This window comes from Alosa sapidissima, chromosome 14, assembly GCF_018492685.1.
Source record: "Alosa sapidissima isolate fAloSap1 chromosome 14, fAloSap1.pri, whole genome shotgun sequence".
Taxonomy (NCBI): domain Eukaryota; kingdom Metazoa; phylum Chordata; class Actinopteri; order Clupeiformes; family Clupeidae; genus Alosa; species Alosa sapidissima.
This window is the reverse complement of record NC_055970.1, coordinates 26,634,777-26,649,624: the sequence shown is the minus strand read 5'-3', so window position 1 is coordinate 26,649,624 and position 14,848 is coordinate 26,634,777. Positions and strand designations below refer to the sequence as shown.

General features: G+C 46.1%; 1 protein-coding gene across 3 annotated transcripts; it reads right to left on the bottom strand.

The window, feature by feature from the left end:
• Nucleotides 1-4,185: 4,185 nt before the first annotated feature.
• gask1b (golgi associated kinase 1B) lies at nt 4,186-13,718 on the bottom strand. 3 transcript variants are annotated; one of them, XM_042062003.1, is made up of 4 exons: nt 12,405-13,718; nt 11,021-11,235; nt 8,672-8,898; nt 4,186-5,590 (listed from the first exon to the last, which is right to left on the bottom strand). In XM_042062003.1, exons 1-4 carry the CDS (start codon nt 13,306-13,308, stop codon nt 5,386-5,388), a joined length of 1,551 nt encoding a protein of 516 aa, XP_041917937.1. In that variant the 5' UTR covers nt 13,309-13,718; the 3' UTR covers nt 4,186-5,385. The 3 variants fall into 3 exon arrangements, with proteins under 3 accessions (XP_041917937.1, XP_041917938.1, XP_041917939.1); XM_042062004.1 differs by having other exon boundaries at nt 11,021-11,232; XM_042062005.1 differs by lacking the exon at nt 4,186-5,590 and adding an exon at nt 7,724-7,976.
• Nucleotides 13,719-14,848: the final 1,130 nt, after the last annotated feature.

Below are 14,848 nucleotides of genomic sequence, written 5' to 3'. Positions count from 1 at the left end.
ATTTGAGCTTACAGTTCTTTCACCAACCTATGTGTTTTACATTAACTTACAAAATAGATACTTTAGCTTAGTCCTCAGATAGAGGATAGTTGCTGCTCTGTTAAGGTATTTCTGTCCCTCCCAAACTGCATTGAAATGGTATGTTTAGCAGCCAGAATTTCAAAATCTCCTGGGGGAGAAATCACCGACCCCCCTCTAACAGGAACACCCCCCCCCCCGAAAAAAATTGCCTGATTGTGCCCCCTCTGAATTTTGCCTTGCATGACGTCCCTGCACACATACACACACACAATACATAGAGAAACAAACTAACAAACTACAAATTCACACACAACACACAGAGACATACAAATCCACTTATCATTACAGAAGTGTGTTGCACACACACACACACTCATGCACACACATACACACACATACACACTCACCAGCCTTGTTAATCTTTCCATCTTGCATTCCCTCAATCTTGGCATATCCATCTACCACCCAGGTGAGATGGGGGGTTGCTATGACAGCGACCTGTGACCTACGGCAGGCTAGTCAGTGACAGCGCTCTGCCGTGCTACATTCCTCTCCTCTCAGATCGTACAGGGGGAGCACTCGTGGCCAAGGGAGTGGTGTTCAGGGATGTGAGAATAAACCACACATTAATAAAGGCTAATACACGTTGTACGTGTGTGTGTGTGTGTGTGTGTGTGTGTGTATGTGAAAGAGTGGGAAAGTCTAAGATGGCTGCGAAAAGCTGTTCAGTTCATTGAACTGTGTGTGTGTGTGTTTGGCTGAGTGTACTGACATGTTGTAAAATGTAGAAAGGTGCAGAAGCACATCAAAGCTGCTCAAGAACTAATACTGTGTATGTGTGTGTGTAGGTCTCTGTGTGTTTCTGTGTGTGTGTGTGTGTGTGTGTGTGTGTGTGTGTGTGTGTGTGTGTGTGTGTGTGTGTGTGTGTGTGTGTGTGCGTGTGTGTCTCATGAGCAGCCCCAGAGAGAGAGAAGGAAAAGGCCTGTCATGCGTGTAGACTGGAGGTGAGGTTATTATGCGAGCTGGCCTGGAATAAATGCCTCCTCTGTTTGGATGCACAAGCTCAAATGGGCTGATCCACAGCAGGCCTCCTCCACTCCAACTCCTCTGCATTCAGTCATCAGATCATGTGTAGTCTACCTCAACACCAACATACACTTCAGCCCTCTTACTATCTGGTACGGTACTGAAACGTTCTGTTTGGTCACACCTGGTACGGTACTAAAGCTTTCCGTTTGGTCACACCTGGCACGGTACTAAAGCGTTCCGTTTGGTCACACCTGGCACGGTACTGAAACGTTCCGTTTGGTCACATCTGGTACGGTACTGAAGTGTTCAGTTTGGTCACACCTGGTACGGTACTAAAGCGTTCCGTTTGCACAGTGTCTGCTACAACAGTTATCTTCTATTGTCATCAATGGAACTGGCTTCACCAGACAGGATAGCGGTGTGTACGTTCCAAAAAATTAGACCAGTCTTCTAAAACTACAAATAGTCCTTCTCTCATGTTACAGGTTAACGATGATATATGTTGCTACGCGATATCCTCTCTGATGGGTGAGGATTGTGAGAAGAAACCTTATTTTTCAATAAATCTTTCTCGATTCCTCTATCTGTTTGTCTATCTCTCTCTCTGCTCCTGAGACAAGTAAAGAGTGTACATCCTGCTCATCTATCATTTCCTGTGGTCATAAGAGTACAGGAATAGGGGTCGAGCCTGACATCCCGTCAGTGTGTGTGCAACTTCCTTCCTCCAAGAGCTCTGGAGTGCCAGAGGTAGGAATTAGATTAGATTAAACGTTATTGTCATTGTGCAGAATACAAGTACAGAGCCAACAAAATGCCGTCATAGACTGATACCAGGAGCGAGCCACTGTGGACACTTGTTTGGATCTGCACGCACGCTGCTGAAGGCTTCTTGATAAAACACCGTTTTGCTGTGTGTGTTGTCACTTCACCAGTTATGGGCACAATGGGCCTGACCAAGACTCATTCCATTTCCAGCTGTGTGTATGGGACTCACAGGTCTTCTACAGTGTGCAACATCTCTCTTCTGCGCTCCTCAGTAACTCAGCCCTGCACTTCTCAGCCCTGCACTCCTCAGCCCTGCACTCCTCAGTAACTCAGCCCTGCACTCCTCAGTAACTCAGCCCTGCACTCCTCAGCCCTGCACTCCTCAGTAACTCAGCCCTGCACTCCTCAGTAACTCAGCCCTGCGCTCCTCAGTAACTCAGCCCTGCACTCCTCAGCCCTGCGCTCCTCAGTAACTCAGCCCTGCACTCCTCAGTAACTCAGCCCTGCGCTCCTCAGTAACTCAGCCCTGCACTCCTCAGCCCTGCACTCCTCAGTAACTCAGCCCTGCACTCCTCAGCCCTGCGCTCCTCAGCCCTGCGCTCCTCAGTAACAGCCCTGCACTCCTCAGCCCTGCGCTCCTCAGTAACTCAGCCCTGCACTCCTCAGCCCTGCACTCCTCAGCCCTGCGCTCCTCAGTAACTCAGCCCTGCACTCCTCAGTAACTCAGCCCTGCACTCCTCAGTAACTCAGCCCTGCACTCCTCAGCCCTGCACTCCTCAGTAACTCAGCCCTGCACTCCTCAGTAACTCAGCCCTGCACTCCTCAGCCCTGCGCTCCTCAGTAACTCAGCCCTGCACTCCTCAGTAACTCAGCCCTGCGCTCCTCAGTAACTCAGCCCTGCACTCCTCAGCCCTGCACTCCTCAGTAACTCAGCCCTGCACTCCTCAGCCCTGCGCTCCTCAGTAACTCAGCCCTGCACTCCTCAGTAACTCAGCCCTGCGCTCCTCAGTAACTCAGCCCTGCACTCCTCAGCCCTGCGCTCCTCAGTAACTCAGCCCTGCACTCCTCAGTAACTCAGCCCTGCACTCCTCAGCCCTGCACTCCTCAGTAACTCAGCCCTGCGCTCCTCAGCCCTGCGCTCCTCAGTAACTCAGCCCTGCGCTCCTCAGCCCTGCACTCCTCAGCCCTGCACTCCTCAGCCCTGCGCTCCTCAGTAACTCAGCCCTGCGCTCCTCAGCCCTGCACTCCTCAGCCCTGCGCTCCTCAGCCCTGCACTCCTCAGTAACTCAGCCCTGCACTCCTCAGCCCTGCGCTCCTCAGCCCTGCACTCCTCAGTAACTCAGCCACTAAATCTGCTACAACACCAGCTCCATTAGAGAATCCAGGTCATTTCCAATTATCACAGCCGGGCGCCTGGTGCTTGTGTGCGTGTAAGTTCATGCAGCATTTTCATGTTCATGCATGTTTGTGTGCACATAGGTGTATCTGTGTGTAACCACAACAGTGTGTGTGTGTGTGTGTGTATGAATGCATTTGTATATGTGTGTGTGTGTGTGTTTCTAAACACATGTGCCAGAGTGCATGAGTGAGTCTATGCAAACTTGGCTGTCAAATGTGTTTATGTGTGTGATGTGTGTGTGTGTGAGAGAGAGGGAGAGAAACTGGGCTTTTTCATACCACTGAAATGAGAGCAACAGGCATGCCCACATAAGAAAAGAAGAGGGAAGAGAATATGAGAGTGAAGGAGAGACAGAGACAGGAGGAATTACACGGTAACGGTAGATGAGAAATGAAGAGAGAGAAAGCATGAGGGATGGAGAAAGTGAAAAAGAAAGAGCTTGAGAATGAGACAGAGAATGAAAGAGAGAGAGAGAGAGAGAGAGAGAGACTGAGTGTGTAGAGCAGACAAAATGAGGTTGAGAGGTTGGCCCTGTGGCACTCAGACAGAAATAGTGCTGCCTGCCTTCCTTACAAAAACAAGCAGCACAGCTATTTCCACCGCCTCTCCACTAAGACAGGTCCTCAGAGGTTAAACCAACAGGACACACACACACACACACACACAGATACACACACATTCGCCCCTGTACTCACACCCAAGCCATGCTCTCAACACACACACACAAACCATGTTCTCACTTATTCTCATGTTCTCACACGCACACACACACAGCTACATCCATGACGTGTCGTAGAGGAGATCCACAGTCTAATCCCACGAACGGCAGATCTACCTTAAACCCCAGGGCAGGGTGTGTTGACATGACGCTGTGGACTTGCTAAGTGTTTTCTTTTCTGTGGAGACTGACGTTGGTTGTGTAGAATTGGTGACAGTGTTTGCTGCTGGAAAGATCTCACAGCAAGCATACATCATTGTACACATATTTATTTATTTTGATTTGCAATACTATACTTATGACAAAAACATTGAAACTGATATTTTAAGTCAAGCAATAGCAAAACACTTTGTTGTAATTTCTTCGTAACTTCATATTGGTCCATGTACAACTGATGATGTTCATAAGAGGCTGGCATCGCCAGAATGGGATACAAGCTATCCGTGGCTCAGAACTCAAAGGGACACTTCAACTAAACTTATGATCACAGTTCAAATCAACCATGGTGGTGTCACATGACACAGAGACATGGGCTAGCAGTGAGTGCTTTCAGTCATACATGGGTTTATTAAGATAGGAGCACAGACACCCCTATGCTCTACAAACTCAAAGGGCCCATCTGTACACAAATAAATAAATAAAACATACTTTCACGACCGTTTTTAGAAAATGCAAGGACTGTGTAAATGCCATAATTATGTATCTGATTAATTAATCTTTGGGTGGTGCATCTATAAAGGGTTTTTTGTTCCACTGAAGCTGTGTGACTTGACAAATCAAACACTTCTAAAGACATGATGCTCTGAAATATGTGATTTACCAGAACTCTGTAAAACAGCATAAATGTTACATTGACAACATAATGATACCAGTGGAAGCTAATATGTTATGTGATTTCTGTAGAAAAGTGGAAAATTGTCATATAAAGTGTCTTGGTTTATGAATAACATGGTGAACAGTATAAATAATATTGTGGTGGTACATATGAGAAGATATGACTGTGTGTGTGTGTGTGTGTGTGACTGTGTGTGTGTGTGTGTGTGTGTGTGTGTGTGTGTGTGTGTGTGTGTGAGAGAGTGTGGGTACATATGAGAAAATGTGACTGAAATGCCAAAGAGAGGCTCTTCATGAGTATGAATAAGCAGGGAGGGGGCATGCTGGGCAGATGTGGTGGGTAATGGTTATACACAAACACATGGTTAAACACAGAGACATGGTCGTATGATATGGGCTGGAGGAAAAAGCTGTATAAAATGATCTGGAGCTCAGCTGAGGCAAACTAAATTGGCAGATATCCAGACAGAATATGCAGACATGCTGAAAGGCAAAACGTATAGGTGTGTTTTCTACAGATACCACTACTGTATGTTAAAAACTGAGAGAGAATATGGCTATGACCGTATGTGTGTGTGTGTGTGCATGTGTGTGTACTCGTGCATATTTGTGGTCCTTGTTACTTCATTGGGATGACTTTAATCCCATGTGCGTTGATGTAGGTGAGCAGAATGTTGGCGCGCCTCTCAATCACGTCAATGAGTTTGTCGATGCCCTGCCGGCCACCCTGACTCTCCCAGTACACCTGATCCAGGAACAGGGACTGCAGCAGCCTCTCTCTCAAACGGTGCCCTCTCAACACGGACACCGCCTGGTCTGGGAACCTGAGACAGAGAGAGAAATAGAGGGCGAGACATATAAATAATGCTGTTAACTGGCTTATATCATGACGGACTATGCATCTACTGAAAGGCAAAACATATATGGCCTTCATGCAGACATCATGCAGCTACTGAAAGCTACTGAAATGCCCTTTACAGACATCATGCAGATACTGAAAGCTCCTGAAATGCCCTTTACAGACATCATAGAGCTGGTAAAGCTATGTAGATTCACATGTAGAGGATTGACATGCATTTGCATCTCCTGAACGGTTTTGCCCTAAAGAGCACTCATTGAACGCTCTTGGAAACAACATGTTCAGAACATATGGGTGCATGGGTGGAAGCACATGGTGATGTTAGCAGGGTAGGAATTTCATGGCGGCCACGACGGCCATGGCCGTCTTTGCCCCTTGCGTTGGCCGTGATGCCCCTTTGAAAATCAGAGGTTTACAGGCCACTGTGGCCTTGGTGCCCCCTTCTTTCAATATTCTGGTTTGCGTCCGACTAATAGCGTATTTTATTAGCCTATGGCCTGACAAAATAATCTTAGCATTCACAGCGCAAATTAATGTAGTCTTTTATGCAGTGGAGAAAGTGACAGCGCACGGCAAGAAAGAAAGTGCGTCCAGATTCACCCATTCTTCTCAGTTTAACTACAGTACTCGCAAAGTAGCCTACTCATCATACAAACATCACAAGTATCACATCACATGAAAGAGCTTTTTCTCAGCTTGTAAACAATGTTAGCCGTTTGGTGAACGGTTCGCGAGACAAATAAATACTATGATTAAATTGAATCATAAATTCTAGGTTCTGCGCCTATCTCCCTACCCATTTATCTTGGTGGAATACTTCACGAACCCTTCGTTCAAAACATGGCAAACCATATACCAAAATAAACAGCAGACCTTACCGAACATGAAGGTTTAAAGCAGTCCCCTGTACAGTAAGCCGTTCCAGAGTAATCCGGTTAAATTGAATTTGCAGCAAATTTCGACATGCATGTCTCCAAATTTGGGCTTTAAGTTTCACAACGTGTTTTTCGACGTGATTTTATAACAGGCCAAATACAAAATGTAAATGTTACAAATATCGCCTAGATGTCGGTAAATATTAAAATCAGAGGATATACAGCTGACTAAGAGTTTGTTAAAGTAGCCTTAATGATCACAAAATGCTAAGCATGCATCTAGGCTATTTGAGTTTCTTAAAGCTAAGCTGTGCTTAAATTGTTCAATACATGATTTCATAACAGGTCAAATATAAAGTAAATGTTAAATATAGCCTAGATATGTAAGGGATAATGTATAGAACGCCGGTCATTGTCGGGAGATAGGTCCCGACAGGGCGAACTGGACCCCGACACGCAGCGGAGGGGTCTTGTTCCGCCCTGAAGGGACCTATCTCCCGACAATGACCGGCGTTCTATACATTATCCCGCTTATTACACGGCTACTTACCAAAACGACACAATAAACTCCCTATACGATATGACTCTTTAGCCTACAGTACATAGCCTAGGCTATAGCCTATTTGTTACCGTTTCATCATGGCTTTTGCTGAGAAACAAATAGTTCGCAACAACACACGCTGAACTTGAATCAAACATTCTTTAGAACACAGCTGATCAACCGTCTGCTTTCACTTTTGAATGAAGTTACAATTCTTGCGTAGTGATATGAAAGAATTGACTTAGAAGCACAAAGCCCATTTTCCTTGACGCGGTCTGTTATACTTAGCAACGGTCTGTTATTCAGAATTAGCAGACCGCCGAACGTTGGGAAGGCCCATTCAAGTGAATGGAGCATTCTGCAGCACTATGAAGAGCCGTGTAATAACTGTAAATATTAGATAATCAGATGATTTACAGTTCTATGTAATATGTCATGTTTCATGTTTTTGTAATGTTTCATACAGTGATGCAGGTCTACTGCTGTGAATAGGCTAAATACAATTTTGATCATTTTTAGAGCCTACTACTGTATAGTTAACTTTGGCCTTTGTGCCCTGACATGTGGCCTTTGTGCCCCCCACCAAATATGTCCAACTGAAGGCCAAGTGGCCTTGCCCCTAAAATGGTGAAATTCCAAGCCTGGACGTTAGTATGCACTGTGTGTGTGTGTGTGTGTGTGCATGCGGTGTGTGTGGTGTGTGTGGTGTGTGCGTTGTGTATTTGTGTGTGTGTGTGTGTGTGTTGTGTGTCTGTGTGTGTCGTCCTCATGTGAAAGTCGTCTCTCTCCATGCTTGTGTGACAGCTGAGCTCGTGTGTGTCACGTCACTGATCCCCGATCCTCCGTGAGTCCCCCAGTCCTGCCACTGTGCTATGCCCCGCTGATTTACTGACCACAGAAGAGGCACTATGGATGTGCCGGAGTGGAACATGCTACTACGGATGAAGGGGCGAAACATCAGTAGGGCCACCTGAGCCGGTAAGTTTATATCTCATAACATACGCATTGGAATGTTCCCACGAGTCCAGAGCCAAGGCAAACTCACACACATCCTCATGGGGCTCACCCAGAGTGTGACTGGGTTTTTGATCATTATAAAGTGTGAGAATTTAGAATTTTGGGGTTTTGATTATTTTAAAGTGTGAGAATTAATTGTGAGAATTTAGGATTTTGGGTTTTTGATCATTATAAAGTGTGAGAATTTAGGATTTGGGGTTTTTGATCATTATAAAAGTGTGAGAATTTAGGGTTTCTACCCAGTAACGCGCTACAGCATGAGGGAGGTAAAAGTCCTCCCTCAGGGAACTTCTGTTACCACGGTTACCACCACTCTCTGCTGTTAGATGACCAGTCCTCCCTCAGAGAACTGTTACCACGGTTACCACCGGTCTCTGCTGTTAGATGACACGTCCTCCCTCAGGAACTTCCAGCAGTCAGAGGGAAAAGCATGCTCTGCTAACATGGGAAAAATATGGAGTATACTGTACCTTTGTGCCTAATGGCATTTGTCCTTTTGCCAAAATCATATTATGACTTACATAATCATAACACTTGGGGTGCTGACTCTTCAGAGACACTTTCTCTTTTTACATGCTGGCAGGACATGACAGTGACCCCTACTGACACTTACTCCTTGATTCCCACAAGCAGCCTGAAGTCCAGGTTGTCTACGTCTCGGTCAAAGAAGCCCTTGTTGTTAACGAACACCATGTGCCTGCGGTCGTGCTTGCGGTGGACAATGTGGGCCAGTTCTACCCCGTCGGAGTCGGCACATTTCTGGTGGTGTCCCAGCTGCACACATGAATCCTCAGGCCGGGGTCTGAACCCACAGCAGCCCATGTCCAGGCGGCCGTCCACCTGCAGCAGAGAGAAGGGGGACATCGTCAACACCGCAAACACACACACACACACACACACACCGTACACACACACACACACACACCGTACACACTCACACACACACACCCCACGCACACACACACACACACACACACACACACACACACACACACACACACACACACACCGTACACACACACCCCCCCCACGCACACACACACACACAGCACACACAGCACACACACACACACACACACACACACACACACAGACACCTGCCAGGCGGCCGTCCACCTGCAGCAGAGAGAAGGGGGGCATCGTCAACACTCTGGCTCTTCAAGAAGAGTTTCACACAGTGCACGGGATAAAGTGCATGTGTTGGTCACTTATTTGGACCAAAGAAGCTCAGTTTAGCTGTTTCCAACAGACCAGCTTGGTTACCTTAATGGCTGAGAAAGCCCTATCAGGGTTTCAGTTCATTCTGGATCCAGGCAAGATGACATAATATGTGAATAATAAGCCAGAATTGGAAATCATTAGTAGATTCCTCTCATCAAGCTTATGGCGAATTACATTCTCCTGGGCACATTGCATACTGTATGTCATGACATTGTTATTTCAAATTTGTGTTTTTGCATGCATTTCTTGACAGACATGATGGGACATGTTGAATGTGCAAGGGTTTTCCTTCTCAGACATACAGTAGATCGAGTAGGCTACTGTCCCCAAAATAAGTTATGTTTATGTTTGAGGCAAAACTCACTCAACTTATTCAAAGTTCACTTGAGTTCTGGATTAGTTGTAATCCTGGTCTGGGAAGCTTGCCCAGTGGGGGAGGGCCTCTTACTACAGGTCACTGACTTCGAGTTTAGAAAAAAAAATCATCAAATAAAATAATATGGTCCCAATTCCCAACAATGTGTGTGAACTCAAAGCTTCTCACAATCCAAGAGAACTCGCACACCTTTTGGATTGTGGGACTTTAAGACAATGGAACTAACGCACCGGTCATGCCTTGAGTTGTTGGCGCGATACCCTATCTGCTGTTTTCCTAAATGGTAGATTCGAAAATGCCAACCAGACGCATGGGCAAAAAGCTAATTCACACTAAAACTAACCCATTTTATTAAATCTCACTCACTTTCCCTGCCAGTCAGATCTTAACAAATCCTTATACATCAAACTTTCTGTCACCTGCTCACGCACTCCAGTGCCAAAATATGTCTTTATTGAGCAGCGCCAACACAAATACAGTTCAATCACAGTCTACGCAGTGGTGGCTGAAGGGTGTGCTGGGTGGTATTGAAAACAATGGAATCTAATGGAGTCCAATGTCAAAAGTGGAGTGCGCTACACTCATGTCGGTACGTGTGTGGAGTGCGCTATACACTCATGTTGGCGGCTTGGCGTGTGTGTGTGGGTGTTTGGTATTTTAAGCCCCCAACGTCGTCTTCCAGGCAGCAATGCATGGAAGGCACTAGAGTTAGAGTTAGGGTTATGGTTAAGGTTAGGGTTAGGTGTCTTGAAGTCGACGGTCGCAGTGCTGCCTTGAAGTCGATGGTGGGGGCTTAAAACACCATCGAGCATACAGTATGTGTGGAGTGCGCTATACACTCATGTTGGCGCGTGTGTGTGGAGTGCGCTACACTGATGTTGGCGCATGTGTGTGTGGAGTGCGCTACACTGATGTTGGCGCGTGTGTGTGTGGAGTGCGCTACACTCATGTTGGCGTGTGTGTGTGTGGAGTGCGCTACACTCATGTTGGCGCGTGTTTGTTGGTGTGTGTGTGTGGAGTGCGCTACACTCATGTTGCTGTGTGTTTGTTGGTGCGTGTGTGTGGAGTGCGCTACACTCATGTTGCCGCGTGTTTGTTGGTGCGCGTGTGTGGAGGGCGTTACACTCATGTTGGCGCGTGTGTGTGTGGAGTGTGCTACACTCATGTTGGCGCGTGTGTGTGTTGGCGTGTGTTTGTGGAGTGCGCTACACTAATATTGCCGCGTGTGTGTAGAGTGCGCTACACTCATGTTGCCGCGTGTATGTGGAGTGTGCTACACTCATGTTGCCGTGTGTGTGTGTTGGCGCACGTGTGGAGTGTGCTATACACTCATGTTGCCGCATGTGTGTGAAGCCATTACTGTACCTGCAGCAGGAAGTCAAAGAGGGCCAGTTTGCTCCACTCATAGTGGTGTATGTCGGTGCACCCCCACTCCGGTTTTGGGGGGACCCCCTTGAGCCAGCAGCGGTGCTTGAGGAGGCGCTGGTAGGAGCCCCAGGTCAGACGGGGGGGCGGCTGGCTGGAGTTCCCCACAGTGCTGAGGGAGGGGTCCCACAGCACAACGGGGCAGGGCCGGTCTTCTGGGACAGGATGACAGCCGTTAAAGAGGCGGACACAGCTGCAAAAACCTCATCACCACATCTAGCATCCATAATAAAAGGCATCTGACTTCAAAGGGGGCAGGACAACAACAGATAAACAATAAACATGCAACACACCTTGCACTGATGAAAGGCATAAGAAAGGCATCTGACATATGGAAGACGAATGGCACTCAACATAATAAGATAAATGTTATTTACAATCTTTCTGAATTCTCGTTAATACCACATGCTGCTCTTGTTCACTGAACATAATAAAATCAAAAATGCCAAGTCTGCTGTGTCCTGTGTCCAACTTGTGTCACGAATGCTGTAGAGAAGCTGCCATTTGACACCTAAGTGGCCGAGTTAGTGCAAGCTAAATGACAAGGTCAAGGTCACATGCCCAGAGAGCAGCAGAATGACCTCTAAGCAATATCTCAGACAATTCTAAGGCAACAAGTCAATTCTCACCTAATTAGGCTTATGGGCCTATTGATAAGAGACATGGTGCATGTTGACATGAGTCATGACAGACTAAAACACAGCCTATTTCACAGTTATAACAAGGATGTGAATGCTTTGCACAAGCATTGGCAATATCATGGCTTGAAAAACATGAAGTCATATCGCTCAGGACTTTGTTATCTGGTGGTGCCAAAAGTCTGAGGTGAAATACCATGTTTGGAAAATGCATAATGCCACACAATGGCATTTTCTGTTTGTATCTACATTCCACAGGTAAATATTAAAAGAGTTCAGATGAAAAACCCTCTAAATCCGTCTGACCACTTTTCTTTTAAATGAGCATTTAAAATCAGGCTCCTATAGGTTTTTGCCTAGAAATTGATATTTCAGACCAGGAAGAGAGTGGTATTTAGTTGGTTTTGATTATTTAATTATTTGATTAACGTATACTATGTGTGGAGAGCATTTACTCACCATATTTATCTAATTTTTGACGTAGGTGGCATTTTGAGGCTTGTGCATCTGAACCCTTACTTGACAGGACACCGATGGTATGCTAACTAATTAAAGGTTCATGGTACAGTCTTTGCTACCGAAACGACAGTCACTGTGTAATCTGTATGACCAGTCGACTGCCCATGTCATGTTTGGCTCTCAGTAAAACGTTTCAATGAAAAATTTGGGCCTACAAATGGTCCTACCTTCAAGGTACTGAAATCGCCTGCCAACTGCTGGCAAGCTCATGTTGAGATTCAAGACCCTGTCCAGATGAAAAGCGAATACTTCACACATGTCAATACTTCGTTTGATGACACCACAACGACCCCGGCATTCCTGGTCATCGGGGGACCCCTCAGCTGTGCTTTCGAAAAGCAACAAAGGCTGTGATTCTGGCAATTGCACTTTTCCGATGCGCGTAATTGCACTCCCAGCGAGAAAGCGCATAGCATCAATGTCATTTTTGGTTAACCAAGGCGGTGCCTTTTCGCTATAAATCCTAATAGAACTTACAATATCCACTGTATTCAACTTGTGAATTAGTTTACTGTTAAATCCGATGTTTCCAATTTGGCTCCAAGCCGCGTCGTTATCATCATCACGCTTTTCTCCCCTTTCGACCTGTCCCGCTTTGTCAATTGTGGTTTCCAGTCCATTCTGTTCCCAATACTTCACTCTTTTGCCACCTTTTCTTCTTACTTTGGGTCGCACTGTACCCCTTATAATAGCCGGCTTCAGGCGTTTTGTTCTCAACGTTATGTAGACTACGTTGGATCTCGTTGGGTGTGACTCCGAGTCAGGCAAGACTCCTGTGTTTTGTCCTGTTGGAGGTTCGGGTGCTGCGAGCGGGTCATCGTGAAGCACAGAGTATACACCTCTCCCGGTCCGGTATCGTTGGTACTGGTCGAGCCTGCCGTCCGGGGTGTACACTGAGTGTACTCGGTGAAGCGCAAAAACGAAGTATACAAAACATGCAACAGCGACGATGAGATTAAGTCTGGCTGTAGGGTGTCTACGGCAGCAGTTTGATATCCTTACAAAATAGTAGCACATACAGTGAATCAGTGTGTTTCTAATATCCGCTGCGTGAATAAAACTTGTATCCATTTGAACATTCCTCTCCACATGTTTCGCTTCACTTTCGCCGCGTCCTCCGGGTTATAACGCATGTGCCCTGAGTTCCAGGAATCCGGTACTCTGCTGCCGGTAGTGCGCTTCTGTCCATCTGAGGTGGGAAAACGGAAAGATGTGTCCTATATTGTCAAGCAGACTGTCAGTGGAGCAACAGCAGCTAAACACGGATCAGAACAAGCTGCCACATCAGTCTTGAAGTGTCGCTCGTAGGGAAGGTTAAGCTTATCCTGACTAGATAAAGTGAGAAATAAGTGATGGTAATAGGAGGAAAATAACAAATCGTAGGCTAATCATTCAATGCGCACGTAAAAGAAATATGAAACCTATCTACAGACACGCAAGTGCATACTGGAATAGCCAATCCAGGGACAGCTGCAACAAACTTTAACTCATCTTAAACTGGCGGTTGACATCAAGACGGCATTTGTCTAATGATTTTATGCCATTTCCTTCGGACGACCCCTGCTGGTTCAGGAGATCAGAATAAATTGTCTGCTTTAACTGCATTATTCTATGTTTAACCACAAGCACTTTATTTATTCAACTGCAGCTGACTATGCAGGTGCTTTGTAGGCACCCGCTATTAGGCTATCACAAAATCAACATAGACCTATCTACTAGGAGTATTAGCACGCATTGTTTATTTAATCGGTAACACTACATCTGCAAAACAGATGCACTACATCTGCAAAACAGATGTAGTTAGCAGATGTTTAGGTTACAATAATCAACTGTCTGATATCCTGTCCTATCTGGAATAGGTTATTCTGATTCCTTAAATGAGCAGGTTTTCCAATCTGTGCTGAAAATGACCACTGGGTGTCACCCTAAACTCAATTAAAAGTGTGATGCAAATTTAAGTAAGTATAAGTATGAGTATACTCTTTTGATCCCGTGAGGGAACTTTGGTGTCTGCATTTATCCCAATCCATGAATTACACTCAGCACACAGTGAACACACAGTGAGGTGAAGCACACACTAATCCCGGCGCAGTGAGCTGCCTGCAACAACAGCGCTGCTCGGGGAGCAGTGAGGGGTTAGGTGCCTTGCTCAACCGACAGGCGTAGATTCCACATCTGAAGCATGCTAGTTTAGGCCTGGAAGTCCTTCAGATAGCCCACCATGCTTGCAAAGTCGGACTGCACTTGAAAAGGGGAGAGTAGTCTCATGTAACCGTCTGATGACAGCATCACATTTGTTACAGGTTTCAGTTGGCCTACACATAATAATGTAGCAAATTAATACATTAATCTGCTCAATTAATAAATGCAATGTAAATGTAGACGCCACTTTTCTGGTCTTTAATGTAATTGTCTGGCCCGTGAACTTGGGGATGATACTTCAGAAGAAGAGCCATAAGGTTCCAGCAAGGCTGGTGCTGACAGAATAGGCCACATGACAAGCGCCCTTATATAAGTTATATGACTCAAGAAACTGATGTTTAAAATGTGTAGCCTGCAGTCTATTTAAACCCTTTAACTGCCTGCTCAACCGTTTGGTAGAGGACACTTT

Coding starts and splice junctions, on each gene's coding strand:
- gask1b (XM_042062003.1), bottom strand. CDS start 13,308: ATGGATACAAGTTTTATTCACGCAGCGGATATTAGAAACACACTGATT. Junction 8,899..11,020: donor TCTTTGACTTCCTGCTGCAG/GTACAGTAATGG, acceptor TCTCTGCTGCAG/GTGGACGGCCGCCTGGACAT. Junction 5,591..8,671: donor CTGCTTGTGGGAATCAAGGA/GTAAGTGTCAGT, acceptor TCTCTGTCTCAG/GTTCCCAGACCAGGCGGTGT.